General features: G+C 55.8%; 1 protein-coding gene across 11 annotated transcripts in view; it reads right to left on the bottom strand.

Moving 5' to 3' along the window:
- Positions 1 to 12,137, bottom strand: part of TSPOAP1 (TSPO associated protein 1) — a 55,182-nt gene extending 43,045 nt beyond the window's left edge. For 7 of the 11 annotated variants that reach the window (XM_015646718.3, XM_015646713.3, XM_015646712.2 and 4 more), the window contains exons 1-2: positions 11,469 to 12,134; positions 296 to 403 (exon numbers count right to left, since the gene is read on the bottom strand). In XM_015646718.3, the coding sequence (XP_015502204.1) occupies positions 296 to 403; positions 11,469 to 11,747 (387 nt within the window). In that variant the 5' untranslated portion in view covers positions 11,748 to 12,134. Of the gene's footprint in view, positions 1 to 295; positions 404 to 11,468 lie in introns of all 11 variants that reach the window. The other 4 variants (XM_015646719.2, XM_015646717.3, XR_001524565.3 and 1 more) reach the window with 3 other exon arrangements.
- Positions 12,138 to 17,531: the final 5,394 nt, after the last annotated feature.

Raw genomic sequence — 17,531 nt, forward strand, 5'->3', positions numbered from 1 at the left:
AAGGGTCCAGGCACCCAGGGGACCCAGAGAGCACCCAGACCTCCTCTGTCCTCTGGCGCTGCCCTGACTATCCCATCAATTCAAGAAGCATTTGAGCAATAGTCCTGCACGTGGTGTGACTCTTGGGAATGGTTCTGTGCAGGGCCAGGAGTTGGACTTGATGATTCTTGTGGACGCCTTCCCACTCAGCACGTTCTGTGATTCTGTGATCTCTCAGAGCTGGCAGCCAAGAGCAGCTCTCTGTGTCCAGGACTCCCTCCCCACAGAGCACCCCACAACCACATCTCCTGCTCACCAGCAAGCTGTTCTCCTGGGCCAGGCTGGAGCAGCGGTGCCGCAGGTCCTCCAGTGCGCTCAGGAGCTTTGTGTTCTGGCTCACCAGGAAGCTGTAGTCAGCCCCACTCTGCAAAACAGCACAGAGAGGCAAGGCAGGGCTTCACCTGCCTGGGGCAGGGACTGCAGGTCCTGCAGGATCACAGGATTCACCAGGGGCAGTGGCAGAGGGGCTGCAGCCTCAAAGCAGCCCCAGCGCCGTGGTGAGCCCGTGCCAATGGCTGGCAGGGTCAGGGTGCTGGTGGCAAAGTTTGGGATGTGGGGACTGATTTCAGGAGGAGCCAAAGGGCTGCACATCCACTGGGGGACAACTGGCCTTTGAGGCCACCTGAGGGTGACAGCTGCCATCTCCATGGCTTTAAGAATTCTTTTAACTTCCATCCAGGGAAAAAGCCCAGACCCTTCTGTTGTTCTGAGCTATGCCACCATCCAAACGGGCTCAGGTGAAACACAGGCAGAGCCAGCAAGACCCAGGCAGGCAGAACACAGCCCTTGGCACCACAGACATGTGTGCTGCTCCCCACGGCTAAGGAACCCAGTGGCCTCCAGCAACACACAACTTTGGAGACCACCAGACTTCCTTGGCCTCTTCCTCACGCCAGCACTCGTGTTTGGCCCAGGAGAGTGCCCAGGAGCCAGAGCCCAGATCTTCCTCTCTGTGTCAGCCTTGGCTCCAGAAGAAGGTGACATGCAAGATTCTTTGCAAGCACCACCTTCATTTTGCCACCTCAATAGCAGCAGCAGCAGCAGCAGCAGCAGCTCTGTCAGGAGCTGTATATATAGAGTTTTGTGGTTGCTGCTTCCTGCCGAGAGCAGCTCACCGCAGGCTCGCTGCCGGAGCCGGCTCCAGCGAGGATTTCTGGGCGTTAGAAAAGCTCAGAGCTGAGCTGTTGCTTCACAACTGCCATGTGGCAGTGCCTCAGGAACATCCAGCCACATGTGTTCCCAGCAGCCAGGCAGGTCTTGCAGGACCCACTCCCAGAGCACAACAAGTCTGAGTGGCCGTGACCTTCCGGGTGGGCAGAGCTCTGCCCTGCAGTTTTGCAGCCAAAGCTGGAGGGGAAACATCCCTCACTCCCAAAGGAATGCTGCCCAAGCTTTCTGGGTAGCAAGTGCTCAGACAGGAGTTCAGCTCTAGGATGTCTGAGACTGGCTAAAACTTATTACACTTTTGAACAAAACTGGTTTCTCCATCGTGTCCATTGTAGAGATGGGGCATGAGACCAGCGCCACAAAGTGCCCTGCCGCTGAATTCCCCAGCGTGGTGCCGTGCCCATGGCTCTCCCAGCCTCCCACACCTGTATGGAAATGCCTTGACAAAGCAGAGAGGGAAAACACAGCTGAAGGAGTTTGAAAACAACAACAACAAAAATCAGAATATGGCACCCAGCCGTTCCATCAGCCTCAGTGGTGTCTCTGGTCCCATCAACCCCTTGAGACACCGGGATATGACGTGCCACGAGCTGACAGGCTTTTGGCAGCGCGGTTTGTAGATGTCCACCCTCCCCACAGAAATCCCAGGTTTGTGAAAGCTGGAGTGAAATGCCCCAGAGAAGGAGACTGTACTGCTACCCACATATGGGAAAGCAAGAATACATCTTCCTCTATATTTTTTTTCCCTCCTAGGCACTCCAGGCCACCATTCCTGGGGACATCACACTACAGCACCTGGATGCCCTCTCCTGCTCTCCAGCAACTTAGGGCTTATCCAGAGATGGTCAGAGTAGGTCCAGAAACAAAGGAAATCCCTGGACCCAGCATCTCAGAGATGCCAAGAGGCTCCTCTGGGAGCCATGAGCACAGCTCTGTGCCCAGTACCAGCTCCTGCAGCATCAGCCCCATCCTTGCAGATTTACAGGGACAGTGAGGTGTCTCGGAGACCACTTCCCCCATCACCCGCTCCAGGAGCAGCAAAGCACTTCCTCGGCCTGGGAATCCACATGGGGGGCACTGCAGGTGATAAAGAGGGGACAAAGCACAGCAGGTCCATGGAGAGAGTGGTCCTGCCAGCATCTCCTGTGCCGAGCACGGCAGAGCCTCAGGCTGGCCCCCTGCTGCCACCCCCAGAGCCAAGCAGGCAGCCCCGTGATGAAGTCAAAGTGCATTATTTCCACCTCCTTGCCACTGCCAAGAGGCCTCAAAATTCTTGTCTGTGGTTGCCCTGAGACAGGGCTCGCATTGTGAGCAGCCCCTGTGCTGGGATGGGAGCAGGAGAGCTGATGTGCTCCTGCCTCCCCCAGCAGGCAGCCAGGGCTTATCACATCAGCAGCATTTCAGGAGGGGACAGTCAGCACCTCCAGTGTGGCATGGGGATATTTTGGGTACCTACATTCAAATTTCTGCATTTGAAACCCCATTTCTGTAGCCATAAACCATTTCATCAGGGCAGGATGCAAAGGCTCATAACCCCTCACCCCCACCACGCCAGGCTGTCCCCAGCTCAGCTCAGGTTTGGTGTCACGACTCCAGAGCCCCTGACATGGCAAAGGCTGGCAGGTCCCTTCCCATTCTGTGGATGTTGCCACCTCCCCGGGCAAGGTGCCACGGAGCAGAAGAGTGTGGCTGTGTGCTCCAGGCTGGGGCCAGGCATGGGGCCAAGGCTCCCCTGTGCCAGCACGTCCCTCTGCGGCCACAGCTCCCTGGGGCTTTGCCCAGAGAGGCACAAGGGACAGCAGCAGCGAGAGGACGAGGAGGCAGGAGATCCTTGCTGTGCCAGGACGTCTGTCCCGCGCAGGGACCTCACTGCCATGGAAGCTTTGCCAAACCTTCCCGTTGGCTCTAAACCAGCACTGGCTGTGTCAGCTGAGCCCTCCTCCAAGACCACGGAGAGCCTGGAACTGAAGGGCTGTCTAGACGTCATCCCACATTCATTAAACATTCATTTCCTATAATGAAATGGCTTTTAATTTATCAACCACTCTGCAGCTCCTTAAGGATCCCGCGCTGCACAGCGCAGCCTCGCTGCTGGCTGCTCTCAGGGGTCCCACGCTGCTTTTCATGGGGAGCTGGAAGAAATCATTAGGGAGGAGAGACACAGAGGCTCCCCACAAAGTCACTCATCTAGATGAAGACATATAGAAGTGTCAGGAGGAGCTGGAATCCAAATGCATTCCTTGGTCAGAGAGGTTTTCCATGAGCTGAGGCAGAGCTGACACCATGGGGCAGCAGAGATGGTCTCCAGGCAGCCACATTACCCAGATCAGGAGCATCCTTGGCCACTAAAAAATCAACCTAAAAATTAACACAAGTGACGCGGTCTTTTGCCACAGGGAAAGTTTCTAAAATGAGAGGAAGGCAGGAGCAGAACAGCAGGCACATGTCTTTGAAGCCTCCATTACAGGGGTATCAGCATCATCTGTCATCTCTTTTGACACGTAGAGCCCAAAGTTTCTCCAAGATGCATTGAGAACAACAAAGAAAGAAAAGCCTCAGCATGGCAGCTGCCAGAAAACTGCTGCTTTTCCCCCTGAAATCTTCAAATGCACTGGAGAGCTGCAGCAGCTTGTGCAGGGAGAGGTGCCCAGCCAGGCTGCTAAATGGGTCACACAGGCAAAATCCCTCTGCAACACCCAGCATCCAGCACAATCCTTAAAGTCCTGCAGAAAACTTGCAGGAGGCCATCGAGTGCCAGTAAATCAGGCAGGCACTGCCTGCAGCCACGCTCTGCAATGCGGCTGGGGCTGTGCCTGGCACCCACCAGCCCAGGGCTTCCCCAGCCAGCCCCAGGGAACAGCCAAAGTCTAAACCCATCCTTGCTTTGAAATCACTGCTGAAAGCCAGACAGGGAGGAGGAATTTACCAAGGTAGCCCCATGAGCAGAAGGTCCCAGGTAGCTTTTGGAAGCAGGTGGGCACACAGGTGATTTGAAAACAAACCTAATTTGAGGGTGTAGAAACCACACACAATTTGAAGGTGTATAAACCACTGGCGATTTCAAGATGCCCTGACTTCTCCATCTGCAGCTGATCCAGGGTCCAGCTCCTGGGTTTGCTTTGCAGGAACCATCTCTGAACACAGCCCCCCTTTGCAGACACCTTGCAGAGTGATTTCCCAGGTGAAGCTATCCCAGCTCTCCTGCTGTCTTGGGTATATTAAACCCATCGCCTCTCCTTCATTTGAAATCATTGTCCCCAAGCCTCCACCATGTCAAAGCCCTTTAGCTGCTCGTTCCACCTGACTTTAGTAATTAGTTCCCTTAACTTCTCAGTCCTCTCCACTAGGAAATTATGCCTGTCACTGCCAATCCATTTTCTGCTCTTCCAGACAGTTTCAAGGGAATCAACCACCTCACAGGACAAAGTTATTTTCCACAGGCTGCTGTTCTGCAGTGCCCTCACTGCATGCCAAAAGCAAGACTGAAACAGCCTCAGCTCCTGTTTGGTCAGTGAGCAGAGCCAGCCCCAGCCAGCACATCCCCAGCAGGGAACAGGGACAGTGCTGCCAAAGCTATGGGAGAAGTAAGAGACATGCCTGGGATGGAGTTTGGTTATCCTGCCACTCCTCTGACAGGCAGTGTGTCCCACTATGCTTGTCCTGCTTCCTTCCTGCATTTTGTGCCGTTCCTGGTTTCAGATACAAACATCTCCATTGTGCCCTGCCTTCCCCACATTGCTATGTGCTGCCACCTCCCCTTCCCATCACTCAGCGTTTTCTCCTGCTGCCCATCCTCTTCCAGCCTGATACTTGCCCTTATTTTGTGATTTCCTCATTTATCTGATTTTTATCACTCCACATAACAAATTCATGGAAGAAAAAATCCATCTGAGGCTATTAACTTCAAAAATCTTGCCTCCAGCATGAGACATGCTGGAGCCATGAACTGGAAGATATTGAGGGAATATTCAGGGGAGCAGTCACTACACATTTGCTGTTTCTCTGCATTTCCCCAGGCATCCTCTCCTGCACACCCTCTGACCATTGCCAGCTCTTCATGTGCTCCTGACTGGGTGTTTAAAATGAGATGCAGCTAAAATTGGAGTTTTGCAAAACCAGGTCCTCTCTATCTTTAAACCCTCTGTGGAAGCACCATTATGAATCCCAGGAACACAAACCCAGCTATTCCAGGAGGAGAATAATCAGCTCAGTAGCCCTGATGGCCCTGGCTCACTGTCCTTTGATGAGCTCAGCTTCTCCAGCCTCCCAGCCAGGGAGAAATTAATGTTCCTGCAAAACTGAGACAGGGAGGAATGTGAGTGGAAAATAAACTCCCAAGGCAGAGGATCAGCTCTCCAAAATCCAAGGCTGCAGCGGGTCCAGGGTGCAATGTGGCACAATTCCTCACCTTTGACAGCAAATCCAAAAGACAGGAGGATTTGTAAGGAGATGAGAGAAAATGACACTGAAATATCCCACAGCTGCTGGGAAGGTGGCTCTGAAATGCTCCTGAGGTGCTGGACATGTGATGCTTCATCCCTCACCATCAGATAGAAAATAGGGCAGGGAATTGTGAGGAATGAAGGGTTTGGAGAAGCCATGGGGAACTCTGGCAGGGGACAGGTGCTGCTCAGCCTGCAGGTTCTCATCTGGCTGGACACTGCTGGTATCTCCAGTTCTTTGGTTTTCTGGCTGGTTTTCTCCTGGCCCTGCTCTCCAGTGGGCTATGGAGACGTGTCCCTGCTTCCAGAGGGCCACAACCTGCCTGGAGCATGATGTGGGGGCACGACAGGGTCTGTGTGGCCCCAGACAGGCTTTCCCCAGCCGTGAGCCAGCCCTCTCTGTGTTAAGCACAAAGTGTTTTGCTATCCCACCTTGTGTGTGGCCACAAACTGCAGCTGATCCAGCTTGTGCAACACTCCTCAAACACAGGAACATCACCCCCTGCTCTTGGGCTGCTGCCTGACTCCTGGCCACCCCTGTGTCCCCTGCAGAGTCTTTGCTCCCTACACACCTTGTGAGAAAGGTATTTCTGCATTTTGTAAGGTGAAAGAAAAGTACAAGGCTTGTTACACCAACTACCCTTTGAACACTGGTATACAAGTATCTCTCTTGTCTCTTCCCAGCTTCCAGAGAGATTTGGCCAAGCTGCACTCTTGGTAAAGCAGGACTGGGCTCCATCCCCACTGCACTCAGGGGATGTTGCTGTTTCACTGCCCACCTGGGGAATGTGTGGGAGACAGGCTGTGTACCATAAAACCTGGTCAGGCTGTAACATTCTGATGCCAAGACATCTAAGCTGTCTTTTTCCCCCACTGCAGAATTTTCTGGGTGCTGCTGAACAAATCATTGAATCTGCAGAGAAGTAGCTCATGCAACAGTATTTCAACTATATTTGAAAAATGCAAAATGTAGATGTGGGAAGCAATGTGTGAAAAACTTCAGTGCAAACACAGAAGGACTTTGCAACCTCTGCCGCTGTGTCCTCACGCACATTGCAAATCATTTCAGCTAAAGCACGGCTACTGGCTTACTATAAGACATTTTTGGAGCTTTTTGTTGCTTAGCTCTAAGCAGAGATCAGTGTGTAGCTCCCAGCACTGCAGGCTCAGGCCCAGACCACCCTGAGGTCTTTGTGGAGCATCTGGACTCTCTCTGGATGCCACGTGTCAGATAATTCTATTTTGTGAACATGCAAAAACCCCCAAACCCCTGGTGAAGAATGATAAAATTTAGTTCTTTCCAGGTTTGGTATTTGATGGCTGGAGTAGGGATGATTGTTCTCTGGTATCTCATCTTTCCTGTAACAGAAATTCTAATCCAAGGAAACACTCCCAATAAAGGCATGAGGCTGCTGCCTTCACCCTGGGAGCCTCTGAGCTGCAGCTCAGTAAATCCCCTGCCCATTCAGAAGAGCCACAGCGCCCAAAGAGGATCATGGCTTGCAAAGTCAACACCAGCTCTCCTTCTCACCACAGAGCCTCAGCAGCAGCACCCATGATCACAGGTGAGCTTTGATTAAGTGGAAATACTCGATTCCTCACCACGTTCAGCCCTGAAGAGGCATATTTGCTCCTCCACCTAGCAGAGTACATCAGGGAGCTGAGGGGCAGATTTTGTATGTACAAGTCAGTTTTTGCCCAGAAATCTGCACTGCAGTTTCTCACCCACTTTTTCCTGTTTCCCAAATCCCTGTCAGCTTCCCAGGGCCCAAGAACACCTTTTCTTTTCGTGGGCTAAAAACCTGCTCTAGTTACCCAGGCTATGGCAAGGTTAGATAGGAAGGAATTGTTCCCTGGCAGGGTGGGCAGTGCCTGTCCCAGGTGCCCAGAGCAGCTGGGGCTGTCCCTGGGTCCCAAGGCCAGGCTGGACGGGGTTTGGAGCTCCTGGGACAGTGGGAGGTGTCCCTGCCCTGGCAGGATGTGGGACTGGCTGAGCTTTAAGGTCCCTTCATTTTCATGAGGCTGAGCAATGCCGAGCCAAGGAAAATTAATTTACTCCGGTTTTAAACATGATGGACTGCAATCTTCTAATTGGGATTGCAGGAAATGGTGAGAACTGGCTCCATTGCCCAAGGTCTCCCTGTCCTACTGCCATCTTTCATTCTGCTGACCTACCCTTCCCAGCCAAGGGTGCAGTTCCACACCTCAGACACCAAATGAACAGTTTCCAGCTTTGCCTGTGGAAAATCTGAAGCTCTTGAAAGACCACAAATTCCTGCAAAAGACACTAAGCTTATCATTAAATGTAGCTTGGCCTGAGCACTTGATGTGGAGGGTATTTACCAGCATTTTATAATTGTTCCTGTGTCTCTGCTTTGTTTTATTAAGCCCCACTGGGACCAACAGCTTTTTGTGGATATTTAAATTCCTACTAAGTTGAGAGCTCCTTGATTTAAGCATTTTCAGTTGGGTTTACAGATTTATTGAATATTCTTAGCTCCACATGACATCAAGGGAAGCTGAGGCTTGGATTTTAAGAAATTCAAATCCAGAGCAACCTCTTGCAATTGAGAAGTCACAAGAACCAGCTCAGAGCACCCTAACTGTGCCCCTTGCCTGTGTGGTTCTGGGATGGGAGCAGGGAATGGTCAGCTGCTGAGCTCATCCCTTCCATGAGTGAGCTGGGGAGCCGGGGGAGATGAGCAATCCTGGAAGGGAAGGATGCAGGGAATTTGCAGAAAGTGAATCACCTTGATCCTCTTCCCTTGTCCAATGTCGGGCACCAGGAGGGAGCCTTCCCTTCAGCAACCCACTCCCAAACCACCCTGAGTTTTCCAGGGCCAAAGCAGATCCCTCTGGAGCAGCATCCCCCAGGAGATGCAGGCAATTGAGTTCTTGTGGGAAGTGCTCTATAATCCATCTGACATCATTCTGGGAACTTTCTAATTTCCAGACAGACTGTATCTGTGCCACTTTAACCCCGTTCTTCCTACACAGACAACTTTTTTCTCCTTCTCTGATATTCATTATTTGGATTGGGATCCCACCCCTGCAGTGCCTGGAGATTCTCAGCAGGAAAGTAATTTCTTATGTCTCATGTGCACACAGGAATTTTGGGAAGTGGGATCAGAGCAATTCCAAAGGCCCAGGAGGAAGGATACCCTTGTGACAACCCCCAGACAGCATTACCCAGTGGGGCCATGGTGGGATACACTGCTCTGCCGAGGAGCTGGGAAAGCCTGCAGTGCCTTGCAGGATGTAGGGACACCTGACACATGGATGAGAGATGTGGGCACAAGTCTCAACAAGGAAAATTCCCACCAGGCTATGGAGAACATTCCTCTGGTGGGATCCCAGCCCCTGGAGATACCCAACACTTGCCTAGTCAGGACACGATCAGTTTCTTTCGTCTCTGGAGCCTTCTGGGAGCAGGGGCTGGGTAGGAGGCTCCAGGTGTGTCCCCTTGTCACACCTCCCTAACTCCAGAGTTCCTCTGCCAGCTCCCAGATGGGAGAAGGGCAACAGCTCTCCACACTCAGCAGAGACCCAGGCAAGAATGCCAAGATTACCTTGACCTACAGTGTCAGTGCCTCCCCACAGCCTGTCCCCGAGGGAACGGGACACACAGCAAGAGCTTCATCATAAAATCAACATCTTTAATCCACTCTGTCACTGATGAGCCCTCAGGGGGCTCTTCCCCACACCAGGAGAGGAGTCCCTGGAGGCAGCTGTCCTGTTCACAGAATGCAGCTCTGACATCCCAAGGACAAATGTCCTAAAGGAAGCCCGGCTCTGGCAGCAGGACACACAGGGCATGTCCCAGCCTGGCCAGGAGCAGTCAAGCTTTGGAAGGGAGCTGTGCAATCCTGTCTTGGCCCCAGCTCTAAAACAGCACCTTGTCTCCAGGTTGCAGGGTGTCACTCTGGTGCCCAGCAGCACCAGAGCACTTGCTCTGCTGGGGACAGCAGCACTGAGCTCCCTCCTAGGCCTGAACTGGAAGCCTTTCACATCCCTAAAACCACTTGGCTCCAGGAGAAACTGCTGGATTTTTTTTTTTTTTTCCTCAGGAAAACACAAGATAACCTTTCTGGAGATCAATACTGATGTTAAGGATGGTACTGCCATGGTACCACCAGCACCACCCCAGTGACATCACAGTGCCCCTGTGGCACTGCCATGATGCAGCAGAGTAACACCAGTCCCACAGCATCCTCACTCTGGCACCAGAGCACATCACAGCCCCACCAGCCCCACCACAGCACTGCCCCAGTACATGGTGCTGTGGTGGCACTACCATGGGGCTGCCAGAATGCCATGGCAGGGCTCCCAGCCAGGCAGGAGCCTCCAGGACTGCAGGAGAACACCCAGTGCAGAGCAAGGACCAAGGCAAGCCGGCAGGCAAAAGGATGGCAGGTGCTCAGCAGTCACCTCCATGGAGCCCAACGGGGGACCCACTGCAGGGATCAGTGCACAGCTCCCACCACACAGGTGCAGTTCAGCACCCACAGGCACCCTCTGAACCTGCCCCCCTTCCAATCCCAGCCTTCCCAGCCAGGCTGCCACCGGGACATAGCATCCACTCCCTCCCCTGCCAGCGGGCTCTCCCAAAGGAAAGTGCTCCAGGACACGCTGAGCAGGGCTTGCAGAAAACTGCTGTAGTGCAAGGTGTCCCTGCCCATGCAGGGGCTGGGATGAGATGTCTGTAAGGTCCTTTCCAAATCAAACCATTCCAGGATTCTCTGAAGACAGTAAGTCTGGCACAACCAACTGGACTGCTGGGATACAAAAGAGGGGTGGGAGCAGAAATCCATCCCATTCTGCTGTCCCAGATTTTGACTGCAGTGCTTCTGGCACAGCCAGGGCTGGGGTCAGAGTGAGACCAAGGTTCAATGTGGTCTTTCCCTGAGCATCACTATAAACAGCCCTTCAGAACAGACCCTTAACAAACTGTGCTGGAGTGAAATCATGTTCTCCCTCAGTGGATTTCCAGGGGCGCCGTTTCTCCTGCAGGCTGCTCCAGGCTGGGCTCAGCAGCACGGCACAGCCTTGCTTAAAATGCCCCTGCTACACCCCGACCAGCACTGGTCAGCTCTTCTCCCCTGTGCTCAAGAAGAAAAGGTCAAGAGCTGTTTTCTCCCCTATTTTAAAAGCACCACAGAGCTTCCCCAGATCCCAGGAGCTGTTAGGAAGATGGCTGATGTTCCCCATGGGAAAAGGGTGGCAAACTGTCTTAAACAGGGTGAGCTGATGAACTTCCTAGATCTCACCTAGATCAAGGTGGTGAGACCCTGAGGAAGCCTTTTGGGCTGATTTTAGGGAGATGCTGCAGGGGCCGGGCATTGCACTGCCCCGGTGCCCGGGTGCTGCCTGCAGGGACTGGTTCCTCCTGCAGCAGAGGTGCTCCAAGCCCTCCAGGGCTCCCCAGGGAGGAGAAGGGATGCTGTGGAAGAGGGTGGCAGTGAATCATGTCCCTGTCACCACCTGCAGAGCCATTGATGCTGCCGGAACGGGGAGATGCCGCAGGGGTGGCTCAGTCTTGGCTGGTGCGGGGCTGTGCGTGCTCCAGGTGGGCTCTGCACCAGCTCCAGCGCCTTCCAGGACAGAGGCAGCTGGAGATCCTTGCTGAAGGGCAGCAAAGGCTCCCTTCTCTCCCGGTCTGTGGGGCAGGGGCTGTGGCAGGTGCCAGCCCCACGGGGATGGTTTTGTGGCCGGCTCAGCCGCAGCCCCGGGCTCCCAGTTCACCGTGCCCGTCTTGTACCGAGGTGACATTCCCCCGCCTGTCCCCCAGAAGGAGCAGACACAGCCCGACCCCCGCCTCACCTGGGGGGATCTGTCTGTCCGGTCCATGGCTCGGGGCGGCCTGACGAGCTCCGGTGCGGAGTGAACCCGCTGGGGGTCCGGCGGGGGGACGTGAGGGGTTCCCGAGGACTCTTCCTGGGGCTGGGGTGCTCCGTCCCGCTCCGACCCCGGGGACAGCTGGCAGCCGGCCGTGTCACCCCCCTCGCCTTCACGCGTGTCCAGGTCCGGGCGGGCGGAGGCGGCGGGGGCACCGCGCTCCGGCTCCTGCATGGCTGGGGCAGGGCTGGGCTCACTCCGCATCGTCCAGGGCTGCCCGGGGCGTCGGGAGCCGGCAAGGGAAAGCCGAAGGCATCAGAGCGGCGGCGGGAGCAGCCCGGGCCGCGCTCCTCCGCGGCGGGGCCGGGGCCGGGGGCGGCCGCAGCAGCAGCAGCATCCCCGCACCGGGGCTGGCTCCGTCCCGCACCGGGAATGAATGGCTCCGTCCCGCACCGGGAATGAATGGCTCCGTCCCGCACCGGGAATGAATGGCTCCGTCCCCGTCCGGATCCGCGGCTCCCCGTGCGGAGGCTGCTCCCGCCGCCCTCAGCCCCCCGCCGCCCCCGGCCCCATGACGTAGCGGAGGGGCCGGGGGAGCTGCCGGTCTCTCTCCGCGGCCCCGGGCAGCCCCCGGCGCAGCCGCCGCTGCCGAGTCATCAATACCGAGCCGGGCCGGGCATCCCGGGGGGGCCGCGCCGCGCCCCGGGCCGCCAATGGCGGCGGCTCCGCCGGTTTCCACGGCAACGCTGCGGGAGCGGGGTCTGGTGACTATTGATGAGCTCCCATCCTCCTGCACCGCATCCCCCCGCATCCTCCTGCACCGCATCCCCCCGCATCCTCCTGCACCGCATCCCCCCCGCACCGGGGCCGGGGAGCCTCGGAGCCCCGCACGCCGCCGGGATCGGGGTTTGGACACCGCACCAGCCCGAGCCGCTCCTCGGCTCTGCCCCAGGGCTACTCAGCTCTGGCCCTGGACACTCAGCTCTGGCCTCGGGATACTCAGCTCTGGCCCAGGATACCCGATTCTGGCCCCAGGATACCCAGCTGTGCCCCAGGGATGCTCAGCTTTGTCCCGGGATGCTCAGCTCTACCCCAGGATTCCCGATTCTGCCCCAGGGATGCCCATCTCTCCTTCGAGAATGCTCAGCTCTGCCTCAGGATGCCTGATTTGCTGTAAGGATGCCCATCTCTGCCCCGGACATGCCCGACTTTGCCCTGGGGATGCTCAGCTCTGCCCCAGGGTGCCTGGTTCTTTCCTAGGCACGCTCGCACACCTTCCTTTGGTGTGAGCCAAACCCCGGGACCTCCCGGACACACCGTGCTGGAAACCTCTTCTGCAGAGGGCTGGGCCCCGCCTGCAGCACTCCCGGGACAAGAGGCAGAGCGGGCAGGGAGGGAGAGGGTGGTTGATGTGATCCTTGGCGACAGGACTTCACAGCATAACGCTACAGCCAAGCGAGCACTGGCATCCCTGAGCACATGGAGCAGGCAGGCGTGTGCTCTGTCTCTCCCTGCCTCCTCCCTGCCGTGCTGTGTCTTTTATGAAGATCACATCATACGTCAGGCCAGCAGCACAGGCAAGTCCCCATCAGGCAGCAAATTCACTGCTGACTGCCATGGGTGTAAGACCCACTTGGAGGGGTCCTCTGTGTGGGGAGTTATCACTGCCTCGGGCAGAGTCTCTCTCACGTCTGGGTGTGGCTACAAATCACCTCTCACAGTGAGCAGGACTCTGCCATCCCACCTGAATCCCACATCTCTGAGCCCATTCCTGGGGGGTGTTTGTGTGTGGTGGGGGGACGCCCCAAGCTTGTAATGAGCAGAAAATGCAGCCAACAGACCAAAGGGAAGATTCCAGAAAAGCGATCGCACCTTCCTGTGTATTCTGGTACTCATTTACCTCCAAATCACAGGCTTACATGTCTTCTTCTGCTGCAGGAACAGGTCAGGGTAGATCTCACCATCTCCCAGTGCTCAGATCCCCTCAGTTCCTGCCACGGCTGTTCCCCTGGCAAGGTGCAGAACCAGTGTGGAAGAACACCCAGGCACTGCTCACGTCCCCAGCGAGACAGAACAAGAAGGTTTCATTAGAAGGAGACAGCAGCAGTGGGAGGAGAAACGTGCCCTGTAAGATCTGGTGTGGCTGTCGGCCGAGTTGTGCTTCCACTGCCTCGTGCTGCTCACAGGCTCTGCCTGGCTCATCTGGGACCTGCTGCCACCCCTGGCCCTCAGCATCTTTCCCCTTGTTCCACTCCCCTGTGCCAGACCCAGCTGGCTCCACCGCACTGCCCTGGAGAAAGGGGCACACCCGGACACCATTCCTGGGGAGAGGATATCTCCTGAGCTTGGGAAGATGAACTTTCGCATCTTGGCCAGCCTACTGCTGGATAAGTCCTTAAACACTTATTAAGTCTCCTTAAAAAGGAGAGAGGAAAAATGGAAGGGTTTTATTTAAATAAAAACAGGGGAAAAGTAGCAGTTTCTGTTTTGCTGCTCTCAGCAAGAACCACGTTTCCAACCATCCCTCCCAGCAGTGACCACTGAGTAGTAGCTGTAACCAAAATAAATCTTGGTCATGAAAATTGGATATTTATCCTTCTTAATACTTGATTGCACATTATTAGGAGGTAAATTTTCAAAGCTATTGCACGTTAAAAATATGAATTTGGTTCTCCCAGTGCTCACAAACCAAAAGCTGCTCAGTGCAGTCTGCAGTGGCTGCTTGGGGTTTTTTTTAGCCCTTTTTCGTTTTTATTGTTTAAAAATTTGTCTCCTTGTGACCACTACGACAGTTTTGATTTGATTTTTTTTCTTCTTCCACATCCCCTTTGAACAGTCACAAAGGCAGGGAACGTGGGAAAGCTGGGACAGCAAGAAGTAAAACACCCCAGTCCTTTCTGGACAGCTCAGTGAAAGAAAAGTATCACAAACCCAGTAAACCCCCCAAAATGATACTGAGATCAGCATAAGAAGTTTTACAAAATATAAACAAACATTTAAACTATAATAACAACATAAATATATATATATATACATACACATAATATAGATATAAAAATATAAACAAAATATTACATTTAGGTTCAAAAAAATTTAAAACTATATATTTTTTAATATTTTTTTCTGCTATTTTTAGATGCTTTCTCCCACAGGCAGGACATGGGGAGTCAAAGGGAAGATGTCTGAAGGGATTTTGGGAGCTGACATTTGGGGATCAAGGACCAAACCTCCTCTGTGGAAGGAGACCCCCAGGAAACACAGGCCAGGTCTGTGTGGATGGAGGGAGACTGGGATTTTATGAGAATTTTTGTGGTTTGTGTGGCCTTGTGACCATGGCTGGGGCTGCCATGGGACGCAGCAGCTTTGCCAGTGACCCTCCAGGCACCGAAAGGGACAATCCTGTGTCAATGGGCTGAGATTTGCCGGCCACCACCCCCAGTTGTGGTGTCCCCAAGCTCCAAATCCAGAATGACCCCACTGCATGCAGCCCTGGGCACGGCAAAGAGCTTTTCTCCAGTTCTGCATTTCCCAGAAATTGCATAAAAAAATCCACAAGTCAATACCAAAAGAGTTTTATTTAGCAATCCCTCGCCCTGCTGAACCCAGCGATCACCAGGACTCCCCACTTCCTCCCCTGCTGCATGTGGCTGCCACTGCCCAGCTCTTCCCAGTGCTTCACCACGTGGAAAATGAAGATGGGGAAAAAAATGTTCATTGGAGGCTGTGCTGCTTACCTGGCCCCCAGCGTAAGGGATGGGTCCCTTCAGTGGCACACGTGGGACACCGGCAGCCCCTGCCGCGCACGCGGCCACCCCAGGTGCCAGGGGGACACGTGGGGACAAGCAGAGTGTCCCCAGGAGGGTGGTGGAGCTCTGGGTGGGTGACGTGAGCCAGGCAGGGCCCGTCGGCCGCTCTTGGCCCGTGGCAGCTCCCGATGGGCTCGAGGGTCCGGTGCCGCTCTGTGCTCTCTTCTCCGTAGCCCACAGTACACTCATCCATAAAGTAGGAAACACTACACCCTGCAGTGCTGTTTAGTAGTGCTTTCTACTTTATGGGTGACTGCACTGTCTCTCAGTCGCTGTCGGCGGCCGCTCTCCGCTGGCGTGGAGCTCCTTCCCCGACGCGGGCACTGCCACCCCCGCGTGGGGCACCCCTGCCCTTGGGGCAGCTACAGACAGAATGGCAGCTCTGCTCTGGCCCCTGCACAGAGAGCCTCTGGCAGTGTCACCTCCTGGGAGCCACGCCAAACACGGGGGACATCCTTACCCCAGGGGAGAGATCCTGCCTTGCCCTCCCTTGTCTCCCCAGAACCCCCGTCCTGAGCACAGGGGACATCTTCATCTTTTCCCCATAGGTGAGACCCCATAGTGCCACCTCAAGCCCTGTCCTGGGCACAGGGGACATCGTCACTTTTTCCCCAAGGCAGGGAGGCCACTAAATACTTCATCCTGGTCAAAGGAGACAGTTCTGAAAGGAAGGAACCCATATCAGACCCCATCCTGGACACAGGAATAAGCTTGCACTTGTCCCTCAAGGAGGAGCTCCACCTCAGACCCCACCTGGGTCACAGAGAACCCAAACGCCTGTTGCTGGTGACCCCACCCCAAACCCCAGCACCCCCTCTCAAACCTCATCCTAGGCACAGAGGGTGCATTTGCTTTGACCCCATGTGGACACCTCCACCTCATGCCCCATCCCATTCCCAAAGGACCCCCTTGTCCTGTCCCCACAGGGGAGATTCCACCTTTAACTCCATTGCTGCCCTTCAGACCCCATCCCGGTCTCAGAGGACTCCCATGTCTGAACCCCAAGGGTGAAATCCCACCTCGAACTCCATCTTTGTCCCTCAAATCCCACCTACATCACAGAGGGCCCACCGTGCCACGTCCCCGTGACGGGACACCACCTAAATGGCAGCCTGGCCACAGAGGGCTCCTTTGCCCTGTCCCCGTGGTGGTGACCCCACAGCAAATCATCTGCACCTTGGGTACCCCTGCACTGCCTTGTCTCCATGCTGGAGATCCTGTGGCAACCCCTCTTGAAATGTCCTCACGGGGACCCTCCTTGTTCTCCCATCCCTTACCGAAGTCCCCTTTGCCCCATCCCCTGCCCTGAGCCCACAGGAGCTCCCTGTCCCGGCGCTCCCCTTGGGCCCCCCTCGCCCCATCTGCCAGACACACAGAGATCTTTCGGGTGTCCCCGCAGCCCTTCGGGGTTACCTGCAGGTCCCCACGATTGAGACCAGCCAGCCCCAAGAGCGTCACCTGCCGCACCAGCCTCCCCGTCCAGCCGGTCCCATCCTGGCTGCCACCAAAAACCCCCTGGGTGTCACTTCTGCTTCGGGCACTTCCCGTCCCCGCCCGCCCGCCAGTGCGGCACCTCCTCCCGGCCCCCTGTGCCCCCCTGGTGGGAACGACCCCCTTACCTGCCATCGGCCCCCTGTGCCCCCCTGGTGGGAACGACCCCCTTACCTGCCATCGGCCCCCAGCACCCACTGCCCCCCTTGCAGCGGCATCAGAGCCGCAGCCGCCAGCGCCCCGGGACACCTCGAGCTGCTCCTGGAGCACCGTGCGAGCGCCCCGCTGGGTCCCACCACCGGGTCGGGCGCGGGTGGTCCCCGCTGAGAGCCGCTGGCCCGTGCCCGGTGCCCGGTGGCCAATGCCCGGTGCCGCTGGCCCGTGCCCGGTGCCCGGTGGCCAATGCCCGGTGCCGCTGGCCCGGTGCCGGTGCCGGTACCGGGGGCGCTGCCCGGGATGCTGGCCGGGGAGCAATGGGTCCCTGCGGGGCGCGGGGCCGCTTTTAACCCCATCCTGCCCACGTGGGCCAGCACAGGAAGGAGCCGTCGCTGCGGAGCAGATAACGGTGCCGGTCCCACCCAGCGCCGCCCCGCAGCCCGACCGCAGCCGGCCCAGCACCGGGCCAGGAAGCACCAGCCGGTTACGCTCTCTTGGGCTTTGCTGCTGACAGCGACAAACATGTTTGTGGAAAAAAAAAAAAAAAAAAAAAGAAGAAAGAAAAGGGGACAAAAAAAAAAAAAGTTGTTTGCAA

The sequence above is a fragment of the Parus major genome, chromosome 19 (assembly GCF_001522545.3).
Source record: "Parus major isolate Abel chromosome 19, Parus_major1.1, whole genome shotgun sequence".
Classification (NCBI taxonomy): domain Eukaryota; kingdom Metazoa; phylum Chordata; class Aves; order Passeriformes; family Paridae; genus Parus; species Parus major.